Source organism: Mytilus californianus, unplaced genomic scaffold (assembly GCF_021869535.1).
Source record: "Mytilus californianus isolate M0D057914Y unplaced genomic scaffold, xbMytCali1.0.p SCAF_6, whole genome shotgun sequence".
NCBI lineage: Eukaryota > Metazoa > Mollusca > Bivalvia > Mytilida > Mytilidae > Mytilus > Mytilus californianus.
This window is the reverse complement of record NW_026262712.1, coordinates 56,538,266-56,561,625: the sequence shown is the minus strand read 5'-3', so window position 1 is coordinate 56,561,625 and position 23,360 is coordinate 56,538,266. Positions and strand designations below refer to the sequence as shown.

The 23,360-nt window shown below is 32.8% G+C and overlaps 1 protein-coding gene across 1 annotated transcript; it reads right to left on the bottom strand.

The window, feature by feature from the left end:
• Nucleotides 1–5,853: 5,853 nt before the first annotated feature.
• LOC127705671 (putative L-amino-acid oxidase YobN) lies at nucleotides 5,854–22,990 on the bottom strand. The gene is made up of 8 exons (XM_052210010.1): nucleotides 22,869–22,990; nucleotides 20,335–20,585; nucleotides 14,764–15,089; nucleotides 13,274–13,358; nucleotides 12,049–12,189; nucleotides 10,435–10,530; nucleotides 8,009–8,211; nucleotides 5,854–6,974 (listed from the first exon to the last, which is right to left on the bottom strand). The coding sequence occupies exons 2-8, from the start codon at nucleotides 20,558–20,560 to the stop codon at nucleotides 6,084–6,086; spliced, it is 1,968 nt and encodes a 655-aa protein (XP_052065970.1). The 5' UTR covers nucleotides 20,561–20,585; nucleotides 22,869–22,990; the 3' UTR covers nucleotides 5,854–6,083.
• Between the last annotated feature and the right edge of the window lie 370 nt (nucleotides 22,991–23,360).

Genomic DNA, 23,360 nt, shown 5'->3' with positions numbered 1-23,360 from the left:
ACACAGGACACACATACTTGTATCTTCTATGTTCCATTGATGTAGTAATTGTTTACATGGGAGGATGTAATGGAGCAATTGCCATCTTAACATTTTATATTTGTTATTTATTAAATAAGAAAAAGTATATTGTAGCATGTTACTTATTGGAGTGATTGATTCTAGCTTGAAGATTTTTTTCCATTTAAAGAATCCTATAGGTCTCTCGTCATTCTTGATATTTAAATGGTTGTATATTTCTTTAGATAACATATTTTCAATTAGTTTAGTTGTTCTGTTAACAGTCAATGACAAGTTTAAATTTGTTTTTACCGAAGTTTTCATGGATATATCAGATTTTAATGTATTTAGCCATTGTTTTGGAATTTAATTTTTCAATTTTGAAAGTTCTGAGATCCAATTAGGTTTAGAGGTTAATTTCTCCAATATAACTTTTTGTGAAATATGCCCTTTATAATCAATAATATCATTGATGTTAATAATACCATCTTTTATCCAATTAAGATAAACTAAACATTTTCCTTTAAATTTTATATTTTTGTTACCCCACAACATTTGCTGCCTAATAGTTTTAAAATTTGTGATTGGTATGATACTTGTTGGTGTATTATTTGCTTTGTACCAGCTCTTTAATATGTTCAAGTAAAATGAGGGTAATGTGTTACTTAAATTGGATATTGAGTTTATGTTGTCTGGCATCATATGAAATATAAGGTTGTTTTTACCAAATTTGTTAAAATAATATGTTGGAATGACTTTCCAATTAGCAAATTCCTTTGTAGTTAATCGTTTAACCCATGAAATTTGTAATGCATTTAAGAAATTGTCAATGTCTGTCATTTTCAGACCCCCATTTGTGTGATCTTTGCTAAGTGTTGAACGTTTAACTTTTTCTTGTTTATTGTTCCATATAAAATTATATATAAGTTTTTTGAAGTCTTTTATGTAGATTTGGGGAATGGAGACAACCGATGCTAAAAAAGTAAGATTGGGTAAGATAAGTGACTTAACAACTGTTATTCGACCTATCATTGTTAAATTTCTTCTTTCCCAATCGAATATTAATTTTTTGACTGTTTCATTATTTTTTCAATATTTAATTTGTCACATTTGTCTTTATCTAACCCAAAGTAGACACCTAAACTTTTTATTGGTTCTTTGCTCCAGTGAATATTTTCAATTTTTTCTTTACAATGTTTGAGTCTACCCAACCATATACCTTCTGTTTTAGATTTATTGAGTTTTAAAACAGAAAGTGTTCCGAATATTTCTATTAGGTTTAATGCTAGGCTAATTTCATTTTTAGAATTAAGAAAGAGAGCTGTGTCATCAGCCAATTGGGAAATTTTTAGACTATGCGGTTTTTCATCAAGTTTAATTTGAAAACCTTTAATGTTAGAATCTTGTCTTACTCTACTGGCCAGGATTTCAACTGCTCTGCTGATATATTCTAAGGCTTATCAAATTAGATATATTCTGTCTAAACATAGCCATCGTCAAAGAGTACACTCAACGGCTGACAATCAGTGAATAGAAGAATCGTTTATCTTCACCACAACATATTTAGGTTTTGTTCAAAAGAGAGAAAAAAAAAACAACAACGGAACTATAGATGACACAAATATCATATACACAAACATTACTGGATGTGAATATCCAGAATTTATGGGAAGAATCAATCCTAAGATCGGTACCAGTCAGAAATTTGAAAGCGTTACAGACAAAAAGGGAAATCGTGTTTTCCATACTTTCTTTCCGATATTGACAGTAAATACTGGTCTTTTTCATGAAGTATATCAGTTACTGATAATGACCAACAGATTCACGTCAATGCTTTAGACGAGAAAGAATTGAAAGAATTATCATTTGATCCACTTGAAACAGATTCAGTAGATGTGAGCATCAATGTCTTGTTTCATTGTTAATGAGACTGTAATTATTAAAGATTTGTGTTTATAACAGCAAGCTTTAATTATTAAAGATGAAGATGGATTGATGAAAATAATACTTTATGAATTTTGTGCGTCCGAAGCGATTTCCTGGATTTAGCTTTATCAGAATCGCCAAAATTTTAACATTTAAAAGTCAGGGATGTATAAATACGTAGAAACTAGCGGAGTTATGTGACCAAAAGGGACATAAAACTAAAGAAATAGAAAATTCATTTAAGGTCGACTCTACATATGGGAGTTTGTATCATAGTTTATTACCAAACGCAATTTATCAATGTGGACTTTTAGGGAAAAAAAGCAAAAACACTGAGCTGATAATAATTTCGAAGACTCAAATTTTAAATTGTTTAAATTTTGCTAAAGAAAGAAGTTAAAATTTATTATACAGGTTACTGCCAGAGCTGAAACATTGGCTACGTATACTGGGTAGATGAAGATCAAGATGACCAACAGCTCAACATAAGCAGTACCCGACTCCTCCCAGCGGTACTAAAAAATTCAAAATTAGGTGAAGTTAATCCCAATCCTGTACTTTTCTAGATGAAAGTTCCCTAGGAAAATTTAGTTTCAGAAATGTAGAGACAGAATAATGTATAAATTCGGTGGAAGGGAACAAAAATGATTAGTCAATCCTAGAGGTTAGAGGTCATCGCTGCCAATATATATATATGACTACAAACGTGAATCCCTTCGAACATTTTACGGATGCCATAACAAGTTAGTTGACCGTTATGAATTATCTGTTTTATGGATGAAGACAGATATGTTGCAATCGTCGTAACCTTAATTCCGACCTCTTTTTCTCGAATATGACATCTCCGAATTTGAGCTAACACGCCGGTTGTCACTTGTGGAACAGGATCTGCTCGCCTTTTCAGAGCACCTGAGTTTTTGATGGGGTTTATGTTGCTCAGTCTTCAGTTTTCGATGCTGTTTTTTAAGACTGTTGTTTGTCTTTTGGTCTTTTTTGGTTTTTAGATATCTTGATAGGTCAGTTTGTTTTCGACTTTGAATATCCCATTGGTATATTCCACATCTCTGTTTGAATGATTGATTTACTTTTTGTGACTCGAAATGTTTTTCTTTCACTTATAATAGGTAAAAAAATAGATAAACAAATAGATATCTTAATCTTATTTTATAAAATCAAATATTTGAAATATATGAAAATTCTGCTATACGAATTTAGAGATTACCCATACCAAACAAGCGGTCTCAGTCAAGCCTCAGTTTTTGACATCTGTACTTTTAGATGGACTTTGGCGCTTCAGAAGAGAGTCTCTTGTGATGGCGTCAATTCAATAAGAGTCCAATTCTAGCTAGGCTAGAACCTAAAGGTTCAGGAACAGTATTCGGATCCGTTATCGAACGCCTAAGGTGCTTGCACTATTTTTCTTCTCCAAAAACCACAAATATCAGTTATTTGGCAGTTACTAGTTTTTAGACATATTCAATATCGATAAATGTTCAAGATTCAATTCATATCAAGTCCTTTTTTGTCCCTGTGAACTTGAGACTCCCCACATTAGCCAATACATGTAAATTGTTTATCCTTATTGTCAATGTTTATTATTACCGCAAAGTGAACCTACTCAACAAACCGACAACTAAGTACAACCCGTCAAGGGAAACCTTGCAAACCTCAGTACAGACTGTATAATTTTTCAGCTGCTCCCGAGATCAGCTCACTCCTCGTGATGGTTTATCTAATCGAAAAACTGTAGATTCATTTAGTTTTGTTAGTATCACTTTTTATGGATTGATGAAATAATGTGTATATTTGATTTCGTCAATTTGCCAAAGTCTACATACAACCACATGCATTTAAATTCGTGACCTACGAAATCCATGAAAATGAGTATTCCACGATTAATTATAAATCCACAGTGATATAGATGTGTTCTAACAGGCACACATAATTTGAAAATTCGTATAACATTAATGATTCAATTATTTATCATTACCACTATAAGAGCCAACTCGTGATAACATCCGTAGCTTAATTCGACTTAAGGTCAACTTTCCCTGAGGAGATGGAACCTTTGTTTTTTTTTTTAATAATTTCTTACTTTATCAACCGATAATTGAAAAAGGATATGTTATGATTCATGTCAGAAACACAGATTTGACTTATGAGCTGATGATACCCATGAAGATAAAGCAGTCCACAAGCAACGGTATCGATCGATCGTGAATAATATGGTGGTTCCATGCAATAAAATGGTCATATGGATCACATACATACTTCAATGTTTCACACGTTGATGGACATACTATATGCAATGCCTTAAAAGCTCTTATCTGGATTTACCTTTACATGGGACGCTTACGGAAATAGTTTACGAACTGTTAGGTGCTCTACAAAATTTCTTGATGATTTCACAAGCACATATAGTCTGCTTTCCAAATCTAATCTGTAACTTTGCAAATTTATCAATGACATCTTATCTTTTATTTTAAGTAAAAAACTTTTGATATAACAAGTAATTTTTAAGTAAAGATTGTTTACAATTTTTAACGCCTATGTAATACTTTCAAAAAGAGAGGCTAAAGATACCAAAAGGGACATTTAAACTCACAAGTCGAAAATCAACTGACAACGCCAAGGCTTAATTAGAAAAAAAAAACAACAGACAAACAACAGTTCACAACACATAACATAGAAAACTAAAGACTAAGCAACAAGAATCCCACCAAAAACTGGGGGTGATCTCATGTGCTCATGAAGGGTAAGCAGATCCTGCTCCACATGTGGCACCCGTCGTGTTGCTTATGTAAGTACAAACCCAGTGATAAGTCTAATTTGGTAGGTCACATTCGGGGAAAAGGGGAGGGGATTGTAGTTACAACAATTGGAACATACCCGTTGTCATCTGTGAAACAGATATTCCATAACGGTCAACCAACTCATGATGGCGTCCGTAAAATTTACGAAGGGGTGATTTCAACTTCTTCACTTGGAACTATTGGTTTAATAGCTTCCTTGTGAGTCGCAACCATATAAAAAGGAAATCATGATAGGAAATACAAGCACTTTGAATATCGTATCAACTGGGAGATATATACTCCGTATACAGGCGCAGCTGGAATTTTGTACATAAAAATGGAAAGTTCACAATTTGGAAGCTGAAATCATCTGTTTTGTCGTTAAGTTTTATTTTCAACCGGCCACTATTGTCAAATTCTAGATGTAAGTCAAGATATGAGACAGACTTAACTGTTTCTGTTGTATCCTTTATCTCAAGTTCGATGGGATAGATGCGTTCAATATAGTCTCCAAATTATTAACTGAGAGAACATCATTTATATAGCGCAAAGTGAAGTTAAAAGATATTGCTAACTTCTTTGGTTTCTTCCTAAGAAGTTTCTGTATAAAATCAGCCTCATATAAACAAAGGAACAAGTCGTCAAGAAGAGGAGCACAGTTGGTTCTCATGGGAATGCCGATTGTTTGTTGAAAAACACGTCCTCCAAACATAAGAAATATGTTGTCAATCAAGAAATCAAACATCTTGATAATGTCAGTTTCAGAGAATTTTTTGTTTGAACCAGGGTGATTTTAAATAAGGTACGATTTATCACTCCCTAAGACAAGATATTTGCATCTACGTTTGCCATTCTTTTTTAAAGAAACACAGCAGGACCAACTCTTTCAAACTGTCTAATAGTTTGGAATGGGAAATATTTGTGTTAAGTGTAGAAAAGTGAAATGTTTTAATACTATTGGAAGATGCAAGAGTCTTAGATTGTGTGTGCTCTAAAAGATCTTTTGAATTTTCTATCTTTTTTTTCATCAGGCTCTGCCTAGACAACAACTCAGTTTCTTTGGGTAAGAACCAGTCGACAATTGGAAATGGCAAACAGCTTGTGGTAAAAGTTTGCGATAAGAAAATCAAATTGGTAATTGGCTAATAGACTATTTCATCTCCAATATACATGAACATAAATTTCAAATATACATGAATATTTACACATGAAGTAATAAACTGTCAATATTTTTGTAAATATATATTGTACATAAAGTTTCAAATTGTACTACTAATCGGCATACACATTATACGTTTTAAAAATTGTTTGATATAACTTCATTAATATGACTAAGTCACATGCACGATTTAAATGTTAATTGTTTCACTCATGACACATGTGCTGCTGAAAATGATTATTGCTGTACAAATGGTAGGCTGCATTTAGACCAGATTCTATCGCTCCTTGTATCCATCCGTTGGTGTATGATATAGCCTCCCCAGCTAAGTAAATAGGGTGATCTGGAGTCATCAGGGTTTTCATTCCTTCATTATACTGAAAAGGAAGGAGACAAGCATACGCGCCTTGTGCGGCGTCGTCGTTAAACCAAGCTTGGACCATACCGACTTCAAACTGTTTACCCATTTCTGGATGAATTTTGCTTACTTCTCTCACAGCGCTTTCAATTGCCTCACTCTTAGTTTGGGAACCAAAGATAAGTGCATCTTGTTCCCATGTATAGGACACTAATATCCCTCTTTCGTTCGGTAGTAGTGGGTCATTCTTGCTAGGATAATGCAACTGGCCAATTGGTAGATTTGTTTTCGTAAATCCACCTTGTCCAACTTCCTTCTCCCAAAACCTTGTTCTGCACTGAAGAGCTACCTTAGTAGAAGGTTGATAATGAATATAACCAATAGCTCTACGATAATCTTCGCCAAGGTCAATATCAATTTGCCGAAGAATGTTTAATGGAACTGTTACAATTACGGCGTCTGCATAAAACAATTTATCTTCGCCTGTCACGACATTTTTTCCTATTACTTCAACCTTATTTCTGTAGATTTTTCGAATTTTATTTATCCTTACACCAAAGCTGATATTTCTTGATAAATCAATAGTTTTCCGTTCGAACGTATATGGTTTAATAAAATGTTTGGCTATTGTTTCCATCCCATCGACCGGAGTTTTAAGCAAATGTGTCCACCACTGTCCTAAATCATCTCGTAAAAATTCCACCAAACTTGTGTCAAAAGCAGGAGAGTAACTTGCGATCTAAAAATACAAAGGTTATCAATTAAACAATGAACAACATAAAACGTTGTGATATTTATGGTTTTATATAAAGACTTACTTTTGCTTCATACTTTATACATTGTTGCATTAGGTTGTCCCTTTAAACACTTACTTTAAAATATAAAATACCTGTACTGCTTTTATATTAACGTTATAGAAACCCTAAAAAATGCGTGAATTCGTTTATATTTTTATAAGTTATGGTGTCTTTACAATGATATAACCTCTCTTATGTATGAGCTGCGTCGGATAGAAATCGACCTTATGGAAATGAATATTAATACCTGTGTTAACCTTTTTCGGGTTGAAAACAAAACTCTACGGAAAAGTCTGTAACTGTTTGAAAATTGAGTTGTTATAAGAAACCTACAAAACAGACCATAATTCGTCTTTTATTTCGTATTTGAATGTTCTAAAATCAATCAAAGTCTTAAAAATGTACATTTTACGTATACTTGCATGAGGTCGATTTCTATCCGACGCAGCTCATATCTTAAATCTAATTTTCTCTAACTTTCTGCCAGTTGCTTTTCTACATTGTTATGCAGAACACCCGAGTTACTTGCCCTGTTCATGCATTCCGTTCAGCCACGTTGTCATCAGGTTCGCTCGAAGCAATGAATATAAAATGTTTGTGAGCATTATAATCCAAATGGACTTAAACGGAACAGCCAGACCTTCTCAGGTCCATGGGTTCTCTTTGCACCTTAGATTTTGAACAATTAAATATTTTATATACTGAAAATTTACAGTCAAAACTGTATCCTTTATTACTTAATCAATTTTACTGCATTTGTATCAGTTGCTTCAATATTTATAAGTTAGGATCGTTTAAACAAAACATATATATTAAGTTTACTACGAATTACCAATGGTTCAGGAGGCAGTTTGTAAAACGTGAATTAGATGATTAGAAATGAGATCCGATATTCACATTTTCTATAATAAAACGTCTCTTAATTATACACCAGTTAAGGCCACATGCGGTTATCAATTAAGTTGTTAAATAATACCTGATATCCTCTGATAGCAATTTCAGGCCAAGGTCTGTAAATGCAGGTGGGTTCAGCTCCAATTTTAGATCTCAAATATGCATTCACAGAGAGCTTACTCCATTTCTCTACCCATTTTTGCCATCCAGTTTGAGGACCATTCGAATCAATCAAAGCCAGAAGATCAGCTTTCACGGGATTGAAGGTTAGGTTGTATAAATGCACTAACATAAACAAATCCAATAATTATAATATTACAGAATCTTGAACATGTTTAATACTCATAAAAATATCTTTTCAATTCTTGGATCACAAAGAAAGTTTACAAAGTATTAAAACTGATTTCTATTTTTATCAAATCAATCAATTAAACTTATTTCGTATCACAAATTAGATTATTGGAATTAACAGCAAAGAATTTTCAAAATTTTTAGAATATCACTATCATTTTTAATTTGAATATGTATACCCTCTGAGATTTGTGGTCACCAGCAATGGCATCGACCCAGCGATAATAATACAAAACTTCATCAAAGCAAATGTAAGGCACCAAATGAGCATTAAATATGTATTTCTTATTAGTAGCACTCAAAAACACTCGACATATCAAAGTTCTAAAAGTCTAATAGAAATAAACAAGCAAATGAAGTAAAAAGTATTTAAAAACACCTTTGACTACGAAGGACAACATTCGAATTTCAAAAAATCACTCTTGTTCAAAAGCCCTGCGTTCAAAGCTGATAGTATTGTCACCACTTTTATTTTTTTTTTGAGGTTTTTAATATTCTTCAAGTACTTAACTGTCCTGATTCGAGCGCGACACAAGAATCTTATGTATACCAAACGCACGGAACGCCTATCTAATTCAAAACCTGATATCTTTAATACTTTCTAACAGCCGCTGGATCCTATCTTTCTGGTGAAATTTTAATCCTCGAAAGAATTACTAGCCAAGTGTTAACATGAAATATCATAAATGTTGTCATCTTCTGTAAATTTACTGTTCATAAAATGTTACAAATATTTAAAATACCTAAGTTTTTCTCTAGCTGAGAGTAAAAATGGGCAAACCCCTTATCAATTTGTTATAACTACTGAATGTCTTTGATTCCTAAAAAATCCTCAAGGGTGACTGCGGAATATGATCACTTAGGTCTTCTTCCGACCGGCAGTAAACCCTTTGGCAAGGTGGGGCGTCCGTTTGGCTGTGCGGGATGTACAAGTACGCAGTTACGCCCAGTCAGAATGGAGACGTTAAATTCGATACCTCGTGTAAAGAGAGTGCCATGCTCTTTGCACGTTAAGAACCCTTGCAACAATTCTTTGAGGTGTCCGTAGGTTGCCTGTTGCAAGGCAGAATTTCTGTCCCTTTCAAATATACCCTCATTTTCCTGTGGCAGTCCAAATTTCCCCGAACTTCATCTCAAGTCTTCTATTACAAGACCTACATATTGTATTTATTGTTAATAAGTTCTCGTCCCGAACATGAATGAAATATTTGCCACTTGACGTTAAGCAACCAATAATCAATCATGATTCTTAAAAATAAAATAAATGGGTATGCAAGGAACGGTGCATGTTATGTCTATTAGCATCATGGCAATTGACTGTTAGAAAATGTGTATTCAACCGTACCCACATTCTAACACTATTGGCCTTTTTGATCGATGCGGATCATGATAAAGTGATTCTTTTCCTTCCTTTCTAACAATATGCTAGCTTTGCATCTGTATTCATTTTGAAAAAAGAAACGACGTCTTAAAGATTTTCCAAGGGTTTACTTAATTTCGATATTCACAAATTTCACATGGTTTTCTTTCGTCCAGCGTTTGACGTTAAATTGTGCCACGCGCGCGTATAAATACACAGCCACTTCTGGTGTCAATGAATATATTACAAAATATAATGCCTCATGTTTGGTAATACCCACGTTTTCTTCAGGTCAATACATTTTAGTAACAAATCCTTTAAGAGTCCATAATCGAACTGTCAGATGGAAAAAAGTCAGCTCCATGTAACATACCTTCTTTCCCAATTACAATCCAGATTCCCATTTCATCCCGACGACATACTTTGCGGAACGTACCTTATGGCGTTTTGACTAAACAAAATTGTGGATTATACATCAAAAAGACGACAATCAACGTTTAATTTGTTCTCGTCCTGATTTTCATATTTTTCACTGAATGTCAGGCAAACGACAATCAAACCATTTTTCATAGTGGTGATGATTCTGTTTTCATAGAATATTGAAGTGTATAAAAAAGTGAAGAGTTTAAATTCCACTACAAAAAGGACTGTATATTGAAAAATTTCAATAGATCTTTGAATGTTTTTGCAGTTAATATATGTTATGTAATATATAAGGCTTATCTCTCCTAATGTTTTTTTTTTTATCTCCCTTTTAAAATAATAAAAGTTTATTAATATCACTAAAGATATCCTACATATTCCATCTACTTTATCCCGTTCGGAATCTGGTATGTTGGCATCCCATCCTGGATAGAATTTGTCCGAGTAAAATTTGTTATTGGTTTCCCAGTCTGAAACATAAAGTTTTTTTATTTACTTTCTTCACAGCAAAATGTGTACAAGCAATAATGTAATTATTGAATTAAATGCAAAATGTGTTTAACAATATACATCTCCAATTAATACATTTGCATATAAATAAGTTCTGAAAGAAGCTCTTGGCGTGTTTTTGTACATACACATCTATGGCTCTCAATATTTGGCTTTGAGCGTTTCTGATGAAATTAACCCAGAAAAGCACTTCAGACGCATATAATTTATATGTGTCTAGTAAACTTCAGTATAACTGGATACTCTTTCAACAGCTCCCTTTGATCAACTCAACCAGTTGACGCTAGCTAATCCAAGCGAATATACTAGTTCTTTTAGGCACAAATGATCAAGTGTTATTTTCGTATTTTTGGTTCTTCATTCTGACAGTTCTGTCTAAATATTAAATTAACTGCAATACAATTGTACAACAGTTCACTAAAGGTTCAGGTTTATAACCAACTAGTCTAGATCAATATCGAATTTTAAGAACTACATTTAGGTTTAGAAACATACCAATCTACCCTTTGTAACAGTGATGTTTAATATTTACGTAATGTCTGTTCAAGTTTAAAGAAATAAAGAGAAAATTTCGGAAAAAAGTATCATATGTACTTTCTATCATCTACACTATAACGCATATAGGTACAGTATTTCTTATCTTTTCAATTAAATAATCTTTTGATTTTAGAAAAAAAAAAAAATTCCTTTGAATTTTGCCTTCGCAGCAATTGTATTGGAAAAAGTGTTAATCAGTCGATTTTGTTGGTATTTTTGTAATTTATCATATCAAACTTCGCGCATTAAGAAATTCTGACATATTCTTATAAAAATATGCAGCCACTTGTTTTACGCTTGGAAACATTACAGACGTTATTTTCCTTACAAATTCGTATAACTTGCTAGCTATATCGTTTTTGTCATGTTAAGATTTGATGAGAATGATTATATACAATTATGCCTTCATCAAAAGTTATTAATCAAAATTATAAAATCTTGAAGAAGTTGTTTTTACTCGGTTTTACGAAACTGAAATGTTTATACATGTAAATAGTTGTTTTCATTTTTGTATGTTAGTTTTTACAATATGTTTCACTTGTTTGGGACATAATAGAGCTTCTCGTGCAGTGAAGGTATTTCAAAATTGTACCAAGTCAGGAATATGACAGTTGTTGTCCATTCGTTTGATGTGTTTTGTCATTTGATTTTGCCATGTGATTAGGGACTTTCCGATTGAATTTTCCTCGGAGTTCAGTATTTTTGTGATTTTACTTTTTTTTTTGTATAGGGCAGTATGCCGCGAAAATGTTACATATATAATAAAACAGATGCAAAACGCAAAGCTGACGTTGAAAGTTGAAGTTCTACTTTTATATGGATGTCTACGTTGAATTATAAAATGTATGTAATGAATTATTATTATCTTGTGCTTTTAACTTTTCTAATATTTTTGTAGGAGAACATATAGAAGTAAACGATAAAATATCATACAGTATTACCTTTTGTTCTAATTTTACCAATACCATCGAGGTACAACCAAGCGTCACCGTTGTAATTTTGAAAATATCTCAAGTCTATGCCAAATTTTTTGATGTATCCATTAGTGCAGTAATGATTTTTAGGAATTCGCATGGCACCACCTAGAAAGCACCACAAAAATATATGATAATCATAAAACGTATTTTATAATCTTGACATTTAGACAATCATGAAACTTTCTTCATTATTTGAGTTCTTTCAAATGACAACTGCAAAAATACAAAAATAAAACTGCCTAGTTTAGCATTTCATCTATGCATCTTCTTATAAATGAAACTTGGATTCAATATGTTTGCTTTTCTATTATGATGTTTGAGAGACGCCATAAGTATGTCATGCTTGGCTTGTCTATTATGATGTTTGAGAGACGCCATAAGTGTGTCATGCTTGGCTTGTCTATTATGATGTTTGAGAGACGCCATAAGTATGTCATGCTTGACATGTCTGACAAACCTTGTCATTCATACAAAAATTAATATGAACAACAGTTTCACCTTAATGAAATTAGAGTCAGACACATTTAATTGTAACCATATGAATTCCATTTGATATTTCTATTATTCTCCGGTTTTTGAAAATTTTAAATGTATGAATATTTCCTTCCAAAAACAAGATATTTTTATCTCCGTTAGCCAATCTTGTTTACGAAAAAAATTTGGACTATTTCTTTCAATTTGTTTATATGTTCCAAATGAGGAATACGTGTGTAGAGAAGTAAATTTTGTTATACTATCATGACTATTGCATGAATAAAGTCTTGGATTGTATGTTTTCTAACATATCTTTGGATTTGTTAAGGATCCACATCTTATTTACAAAGCCCCTTTTGGGTATCCAGTACAGTGACCGGAGATCCAGTTCTTAATCTTTGGTTGAAATTCCAAGGGACCATAACACCGACTTATGACTGTTCCGGATTTCCTCTTTGTTAGAGTCGTGGGAGTATGTGTTGAGCTGAATAGGGAATTGGAGTTTACATTATGTGATTTATATTCACAAACGATCTTGTTTGCAGCTTTGCTTGCGGGGATAACACACTATTTGCCATTGAGTTATTTAAAGACAGGTATTATTAACATTTTGATCTTTGAAATTAGATGTAGCATAGTGTTCATACAACCGTTTAGTTTTTTAAATTTTGATTTGTATCAACGAGCGCACAGCATTAACCCTATTGGTAAATACCTTCAGCATGCAGTCCATCAGAGAATCCAGCGTTAAGTGTTTTCGTTCGACCACCTACTCTGTGTTGAAGCTCTACAATTTGAGTCTAAAATAAAAGTCGAATAATTTTACTTATTTTCGATGTACTATATAAATGTCCGCTAGTTTCTCGATCATATTTCTGTCAGCAGTCAATGAAAATATACATGATTAAAAAATCTTGTTACCAAAACATTGATTGATTTGTGTTAAAAAAATGTATAACTTTTATAGCTCAATTTTCATAATAGGAAGAACCCGAGTAAATTTAGGGGGAAGTCAACCGAACTAAGAATTGAAAAGGTATGATAAGTATAAATAAGAAGATGTGGTATGAGTGCCAATGGACAACAATGTGTTAAAAGTAAACAATTATAGGTCAAAGTACGGCCTTCAACACGGAGCCTTGGCTTACACTGAACAGCAAGCTATAAAAGGCCCCAAAAAGACTAGTGTAAAGCAATTCAAACAGGAAAACCAACGGTCTAATCTATATAAAAAACGAGAAACGAGAAACACTTATGAACCACACCAACAAACGACAACCACTGAACAGGCCCTGACTTAGGACATCGAAATTACTAAATATTCTACACACCAAACACCGGCAAAGATGTAGTTCAATAAATGCTGATCAATACTGTTTTAATTTCGTGTACTCTGAAGGCTGTAAATGGGTCATTAAAGACTCAATATATTATTTTACTTGAATGATTTTGAAATACATTGTAACGCGGACATTTGAAAACTAGTCTAAATTTCCTAAGGGATTAAAAAACTTTACTTTTTGGAGATGATGCTTTGTCTGAAGATTTAAAAACGTAACATATTTATCATTTTTATTGTTTGGGGGTTGGCTCGAGTTCATATCAATTTTGTTCCGAACGATGTGAGATAACCATTTTAGATAAAATAAAATATGCATATTTATTACTTCAAAGTGACATTACAAAAGACATTTAGTTTTTTTTACTAGAATGTCCATATTATATCATTCTTTTTAATCATTTATAACATTTACACGATTTTGAAAGGCTTTAAAAAAATATTAGTTTTTTCTTTCAGTATAAAATTATTTAACCTCCTCCGCTCTCTTAAACCGTTTTAATTCTGATTTTTATAAATAGCTAAATCGTTATGAATGAAAACTTGGTAACCATTTTGTGCTGTCACACATGATCACAATGAAATAAATTTCATTTCACTTTATAACATTATATTTGTCTCTCTGCAAAACAAACCAAACTTTCAACTTCTATACGAAAATAGAATGTTCTGAATTGCATGAAATTCTGACTCAATCACACTCAAAATACAGCAAATTTTAGCAAGCGCGTCTTGAGGAACACTGTCAATCAAGCTAAATTTAATTACTTGAAAAATACATACTGTATATAAATATCACGAATTTTCTGAATATATTATTGTATTAAAAAAAGGGTGATGCAGAGAAAAATAGCAACATATCTTACATTGTATCCTACTTTTTCTAATTCAAATGCAGCAGACAATCCAGAAATCCCGGCTCCAACAATCACAACTGATTTGGCTCCCGTTATTTTACCACTTCCCGTGCATATACTTGGGCCATATTTCTCGAAAGTAGACCTTAAGCTGCCTTTGATAATATTCATATAAAATTCTTCACAACAATCATCTTGCTGCACTGGTTCTGGCTGCGGAGAAGGAGGAAGATCCTTTCCTTCAGTCGAAAAAGGATTTTGCATCTGCTTTAAAGGCAAAGTATTAATGTAGGGACAGCAGAACGTTGGGTGTGACGTATTCAGAAAGTATCTATCTGTTAAAATAGTAATGTTTGGAAGAAAAAATACAAATACATTTGCCAAGGGATATTACATACGGTTATTACATACTGTTTTGGATTTCAATGAACGTAAGGATATGTTTTACTGGTAAATTATTGAGTCATGGATTTCGTTTCCACAAATTACTTCAAACTTATACATGTTATACTAAATTAAAATTTGGTTGGGAAGTTTGGCTGTACATGTAGAAGACTTAATGCAAACGGAATAACACATCCGAATTTTTACGGTGATATTGATTACAGAGCCCGTAAATTTAGATACGGGTAAACTTATAAATCTGTTAAATAAACTTATTCCAAAAAGGTTACTAGTTCAACACTGTAATTGGATCTTTGAATATTGTTTTTATCGGTTTAAATGTTGATTTTGTTATCAGTAAATTAAAACCTACAATGTCCGGTCTGTTTTTTTTTTTTAGATGTCATTCTGCACTGAATCGATCTGATGAGTTAAGCCTTTTTCAACTGATTTTTATAGTGTGTTATGTTGTACTGTTACACCACTGTCCCGGGTTAGGGGAAGGGTTTGGCCTCAGCAAACATGTTTAACCCCGCCGCATTCTATTTGTGCCTGTTCCAAGTCTGGAACCTGTAATTCAGTGGTTGTCGTTTGTTTCTGTATATTATACTTGTATTTCGTTCATTATTTTGTATATAAATCAGGCCGTTAGTTTTCTCGTTTGAATTGCTTTACATTGTCATTTCGGTACCTGTAAAAGCTTCCTATGCGGTATGGGTTTGGTCATTGTTGAAGGCTGTTCAGGGACCTATAGTTGTTAACTTCTATGTCATTTGATCTCTGGGTGAGAGATGTTTCATTGGCAATCGTACCTCATCTTCTTATTTGTTTAAAAGTAATATAAATGGAGAAAATTGATCCACGAAATAAAAGTCGCGACATTTTTAAATGCGTATTTATTCATTAGGCGTCTTTACTCGGTCCGTTGTCTATTGTTGAAGGCTGTAATATATATATTGACCTCGTTATATCTTTTTTCGTTCTAGCATGTTGTTAAATTGATGTCGTATTTACAAATAAACAACATCTCAAAGGTTTTGTTTATATTTAAAATTGAATGGACATAATTTAAACGCAAATTAAAACGTGAACGATATAAGGTTTACTCATCAACAAATTGTTTTAATTTTTTTAAAGTGTTATAATTTGTTGAAGGTTGATTTGAGGTAACCTTAAGATGTAATAATTTGATCGTGAAGGTTGATAATGTGCTAACCTTTAGTTGTTGTAATATTTAGCTGATGATTGATAATCATGTGCTAACCTTAAGGTGTGGTGATATTTTGCTAATGATTGATAATCATGCGCTAACCTTAAGGTGGGGTGATATTTTGCTGATGATTGATAATCATGTGCTAACCTTAAGTTGTTGTAATATTTTGCTGATGATGGATAATCATGCGCTTACCTTAAGTTGTTGTAATATTTTGCTGATATTTGATAATCATGCGCTAACCTTAAGTTGTTGTAATATTTTGCTGATGATGGATAATCATGCGCTAACCTTAAGTTGTTGTAATATTTTGCTGATGATTGATAATCATGCGCTAACCTTAAGGTGTGGTGATAATTTGCTGATGATTGATGATCATGCGCTAACTTTAAGGTGTGGTGATAATTTGCTAATGATTGATAACCATGCGCTAACCTTAAGGTGTGGAAATATTTTGCTGATGATTGATATTCATGCGCTAACCTTAAGTTGTTCTAATACTAGTATTTTGCTGATGATTGATAATCATGCGCTAATCTTAAGTTGTTGTAATATTTTGCTGATGATGGATAATCAGGCGCTAACCTTAAGTTGTTGTAATATTTTGCTGATGATTGATAATCATGCGCTAACCTTAAGGTGTGGTGATATTTTGCTAATGATTGATAATCATGCGCTAACCTTAAGGTGTGGAAATATTTTGCTGATGATGGATAATCATGCGCTAACCTTAAGTTGTTGTAATATTTTGCTGATGATGGATAATCATGCGCTAACTTTAAAGTGTGGTGATATTTTGCTGATGATTGATGATCATGCGCTAACTTTAAGGTGTGGTGATATTTTGCTGATGATTGATAATCATGCGCTAACTTTAAGGTGTGGTGATATTTTGCTGATGATTGATGATCATGCGCTAACTTTAAGATGTGGTGATATTTTGCTGATGATTGATGATCATGCGCTAACTTTAAGGTGTGGTGATATTTTGCTGATGATTGATAATCATGCGCTAACCTTTACGAACTAGAAATAAAGGCTATACAGTTAAGTCTGCCTCATATCTTGACTTACATCTAGAAATTGACAATTAGGGTCGGTTGAAAACAAAACTTTACGACGAAAGATATGATTTTAGCTTCCCTATTGTGAACTTTCCATTTCTATGTAGCAACATTCCCACAGCGCCTGCATAAGGAGTATATATCTCCCAAATGATACGATATTCCCGGGCATGTATTTCCTATTATGATTTCCTTGATAGAGGGTTGCAGCTCACAAGGAAGCTATCAAACCAAGAGTTCCAAATGGTGAAGTTGAAATCATCCCTTCTTAAATTTTACGGACGCCATCACGAGTTGGTTGACCGTTATGGAATATCCGTTTCACAGATGATAGCGGATATGTTTTTAATGTCGTAACTACAATCTCGTTCCCTTTTCATAAATGTGACCTACCGAATTAGACTATTCACCGGGTTTGTACTAACATGAGCAACACGACAGGTGCCACATGTGGAGCAGGATCTGCTTACCCTTCCGGAGCACCTGAGATCACCCCAAGATTTTGGTGGGGTAGGTGTTGCTCAGTCTTTAGTTTTCTATGTTGTGTTTTGTGTACTATTGTTTGTCTGTTTGTCTTTTACTTTTTCAGCCATGGCGTTGTCAGTTTATTTTCGATTTATGAGTTTGAATGTCCCTCTGGTATCTTTCGCCCCTCTTTTAAAGTGCGATGATATTTTGGTGATGATTGATAATCATGCGCTAACCTTAAGGTGTGGTGATATTTTGCTGATGATTGATAATCATGCGCTAACCTTAAAGTGTGGTGATATGTTGTTCATGATAAATGATCATGCGCTAACCTTAAAGTGTGGTGATATTTTGTTGATGATAGATGACCATACGCTAACATTAAGATGTGATATATTTTTGAAGATTGATGAGCATGCGGTAACATTAAAATGTGAAATCTTTTTGATGTTTGATGAGTATGCGGTAACCTTAAGCTGTGGTATCTTGTTGATGATTGACGAGCATGTGGTAACCTTAAGGTGTGAATTGTTTTTGGAAAATTGATGAGCATACGCTTACCTAAAGGTGTGAAATCTTGTTGATTATTGATGACCATGCGCTAACCTTAAGGTGTGATATCTTTTTGATAATTGATGAGAATGCGGTAACATTCAAGTGTGACATCTTTTTGAAGATTGATGAAAATGTGGTAACCTAAAGGTGTGAAATCTTGTTGATTATTGATGACCATACGCTAACCTTAAGGTGTGATATCTTTTTGATAATTGATGAGAATGCGGTAACATTAAAGTGTGACATCTTTTTGAAGATTGATGAGAATGTGGTAACCTTAAGGTGTGAAATCTTGTTGATGATTGATGACCATACGCTAATCTTAAGGTGTGATATCTTTTTGATAATTGATGAGAATGCGGTAACATTCAAGTGTGACATCTTTTTGAAGATTGATGAAAATGTGGTAACCTAAAGGTGTGAAATCTTGTTGATTATTGATGACCATACGCTAACCTTAAGGTGTGATATCTTTTTGATAATTGATGAGAATGCGGTAACATTAAAGTGTGACATCTTTTTGAAGATTGATGAGAATGTGGTAACCTTAAGGTGTGAAATCTTGTTGATGATTGATGACCATACGCTAATCTTAAGGTGTGATATCTTTTTGATAATTGATGAGAATGCGGTAACATTCAAGTGTGACATCTTTTTGAAGATTGATGAGAATGTGGTAACCTTAAGGTGTGAAATCTTGTTGATGATTGATGACCATACGCTAACCTTCAGGTGTGATATCTTTTTGATAATTGATGAGAATGCGGTAACATTCCAGTGTGACATCTTGTTGACGATTGATGAGAATGTGGTAACCTTAAGGTGTGAAATCTTGTTGATGATTGATGAGAATGTGGTAACTTAAGGTGTGAAATCTTGTTGATAATTGATGATCATGCGGTAACCTTAAGGTGTGAAATCTTGTTGATGATTGATGATCAAGCGGTAACCTTTATGTGTGATATCTTGTTTGTTGATGATTGGTGATCATGCGATAACCTCAAGGTGTGATATCTTGTTGACGATTGATGATCATTAGGTAACCTTAAGGTATGATATGTTGTTGATGATTAATTGTCATGCGCTAACCTTAAAATGTGATATTTTGAAAATCCATATACATGGGATAATCCCAGATTAAATATCTTATTGGGTCAATCACATCAACTTTTTTGTAATTCTAGATCATAAATATAATGTCCACCAATGGTTACATATATAATTTTCAATGTTGAATTATCACATGACAGACAATGAACCGGATACACGATAATGAGGCATATTATAATGATGCGAATAAGGTAAACAGGTAAAAGTATGGGATTTTAATCTAATTTGATTTGTTTCGCTGGTTTATTGAGATTTAAAAAAATACAGGGGTCACCAAGTCTCGACCTAGACTACTTAGGTATTTATATATCACGAGTTGCTTGAATACACACATTTTACTTTCATTTAAAAAATCAAGAACACAAACATTGTAAAACTACAAAATAAAATCACTCAATTGTATTTAAGCTTATTTGATAATTTTAAAGGCTTATTGCACCAAATTGAATATTGGTGAATATTGTCCTTAGTGAATTTACTATCACACAAGCTTGGGCCTTCTATCAATATTCTACGAAGGATAATATTGACCAAAATTAATGGTATTAACTCGCTAATTGTATGACCTCACCTCATTTAAAGACCAATTTTAATCGACGTCTAATCGAGACTTGTTTTCAAAATTTATTATATACCACATGTTCACGGAATTGAAGTTCTGTAATCTGTGTTAAAGACACGCTGATGATACTCAATTAGCTTCTTTTTTCTTTAATTTGATAAATATACGTTATTTGGCAATCTCTTTAATGTAAAAGAGACTTCATATTTCTTTCATTTATTTACCCTTCTCTTTTTCAAGTTCCTTTTGTTTTCTTTGTAGTTCTTCCTGAAGTTTTCTCTTCTCATTTTCTATCCTCTGTTTCCTCAAACTCTCATCTGTAATTTTAAGAGATTCCTTAAGGTTAACGAGTTCCTCATCTTCTTCATGTGACTCGTAATTGATTGACCGATCTAAACTGATAGCATCGTCTAGTTTTGTCTTTACGCTGCGTTGCCTTTTCGTCTCCATTTCGTTTTGCACATTAACATAAACCCTGTAAGATATATGGTTTAGAAGTTTGTTGTAAAGGCTATTGATAAAAATACTGATAAGTGTTATTTACCAAAAATTATACGAATCGCTTGGAGTGATCAAAGGGTTCATCGGGAATGTTTTACTAACTAAACTTAAAATGCAGATACTTTGCTCGACCTAACATAAAGTTTAGTTCAATTTTTCTGTGATTTAGAAAGAAAGAGAAATGAGAGGACTGGGCGCAATTAATCGTCCTAATTCAAGTTATATAAATACTGCATTTTTGACGAAAACAAATATAAAAAAATCGCCTTTTTATCTGCAATAAACTATATTGAACATAAAACACAACATGCCCACAGGTTCAAACATATTAATTAACCAGCATGTCCGATGGAAAATTAGATATAAGGGAATAATATTCCCAATTTAGAAATACATTTTTTAGCACGAAGAAAAAAACCCGTTCAGTTCTTAATTATATATAACGAACTGGCAATTCAACATGTAGTAGGAGTTATGATAAAAGCTATTTTCGCTGAAATTAGTAAAACCATTCATTAGTTTAAATCAAAATTATCTGATTAATGAATAAAAATATATAAGCAGGATACTTCTGTGCAAAAAATTTCAGTTGTGTTGTCACTTTTTAACATTATAAACATGTCTCAACTAGCATATAGGATCTACATTTCCCACTTTTATATAGTTTTTGAAAATTAAATATGAGCAACAGCTTTACGTGTAAATATATTTAAGCCAAACCAACATTCCTAAAGAAGACTTGCAGAAAAATCATCTTTTTGGGTATTGCTCATGCTCATTGTTAAGTATTGATATCTGACAGACTAATCTGAAAGGATGTTTTTTGAAATATTTATCATACATTTTGATTTTCAATTTGAAAGGGACAAAAAGTAGCTTATGCATTATGTACATCCTTCTATTTTATTCACAACTTGTTTAACTATGTGCGATTTACAGATAGTCACTTGTCTAATAGCCAAGGCCGTCATTTGTTGACCTCTCGATCTCTTGTTTGATTTTGTTGTGGTGTTGGTTTGTTTACATTGTATCGCATTTACGTATACGCCACATATATTTTTGTTCATATATGGAAAGTCCTCCTAAGTTTGCATGTTTGTGTAAATACTGTATGGTGTTCACAAAATACATAACAGTGCATGTTTAAAGAAAAAAATCATCAGTTCAAGAAAACATGAAGGTTGTGCTGACGTTTTGAGAACAACTAAACCGCCTTGGGGGTGTCGTGATAAACTTTTAGCCTCGGGTGCGGGTGTTCGTGGGTTTGATCCCCGGCTAGGTCCAACCAAAAACTTTAATCTCGGATTTTATTGCTTCTCCTTTAAGTTCGCGGCATTTAGTAATAAGAGCAGAGTCGATTTGTAATACTGATGAATGAAAGGGTGATGTTATTATGTCATTTGAAACCGCTATGAAATGTAAACAATTTGATTTTAACCGATAACAAAAGGTATTGGTGTAATTAAATGTAAGAACAGCCTTACAAAGTAAGATGTTTCATTTGCTCTAATATCTGTGCATACGCCACCATGTGGATAAAGTAAGGTGAATGCAATTTACTAAATTTGAATCCAGGAGATTATTTTGGCATTATTTAATCGAAAAATATTACAACTAATTAAAGAACTGCCAATGAAGACCATTAAGCTGAGATATATCGTGAATTGTGGTGAGATTAAATTGCTTTAAAAGAGAGGCGAAAGATACCGAAGGGTAGAAAATAAACAGACAACGCAATGGCAAAAAAAGAAAAAAAAAACACCAAAATACAAACAACAGTATACAAAACACAACACGAACCCAACCAAAAACCGGGGTGTTCTCTGGTGTTCGGGAAGGATAAGCATATCTTGCTCCACATGTGGCACCCGTCATGAAAACAACCAACAGAAATACTCGCACAAAATGCGATTTCGTATGATAATTAAAAAAAAGTTAAACAACTTACCTTTTTAATTTTTATTATGTTTCCGCTGTGTTTGATTTTAGTCCATACAAAATTACGTACAAGTATATACAGTAATTCTATTTCTGTTATATGGCAACAGCATACACGTGTTTTGTCTTTCTTGCTTGCTAACAGATAGTTGTACTTACCTATACATTTGTGTAAAGGATATACTACACCACAAGAAAACTACATTTATATGACATTACAATTGTTTAGGTTGTTGCATGGAAATCTCAAAATTCGAATGGTATGTTAACCGTTGCATAGTAGTTAAACAAAACTATATAAGCAATTTGTTATACCTACACAATAACGTTTTGTTCTTTTCTGTTTGTTATTGAATAAAAAACAATAAATATTACTTGTTGCTATCATCTGACATCCTTGGTGATGTTCTATTTTTCGCGGATGTTTTCTTCAGTGATTGTTCAAAATATTATTTAATAATAATCTACGGTTTACTTCCTCCTATCTAACAATTAATACATTGTCATGATTATAAAAAAGAAGTAAATCTGTTATGCTGCTATGTATAAATAATACATAATAGAAGGTAAAAATTCTACTTAAAGTTAAAGATTTAAAGTAAAAATTCTACTTAAAGTTAAAGATTTAAAGTAAAAAGTTCAATCTTTATTAACATGCAGTTTAACACACAAAGATTAAATTTCACATTATGTGTTTAAAATATATTGCACTGTTTGTATCTTATATCATGCAAGACAAAGTAATTTGACAATGAACCGGATTTGAAATACGAATGTGATAGTTTATAATATTTTTTTCTCAAGTTTTACT

Coding starts and splice junctions, on each gene's coding strand:
- LOC127705671 (XM_052210010.1), bottom strand. CDS start 20,560: ATGGAGACGAAAAGGCAACGCAGCGTAAAGACAAAACTAGACGATGCT. Junction 15,090..20,334: donor GGAACTTGAAAAAGAGAAGG/GTAAATAAATGA, acceptor CTATTTTAACAG/ATAGATACTTTCTGAATACG. Junction 13,359..14,763: donor TAGAAAAAGTAGGATACAAT/GTAAGATATGTT, acceptor CTTTTATTTTAG/ACTCAAATTGTAGAGCTTCA.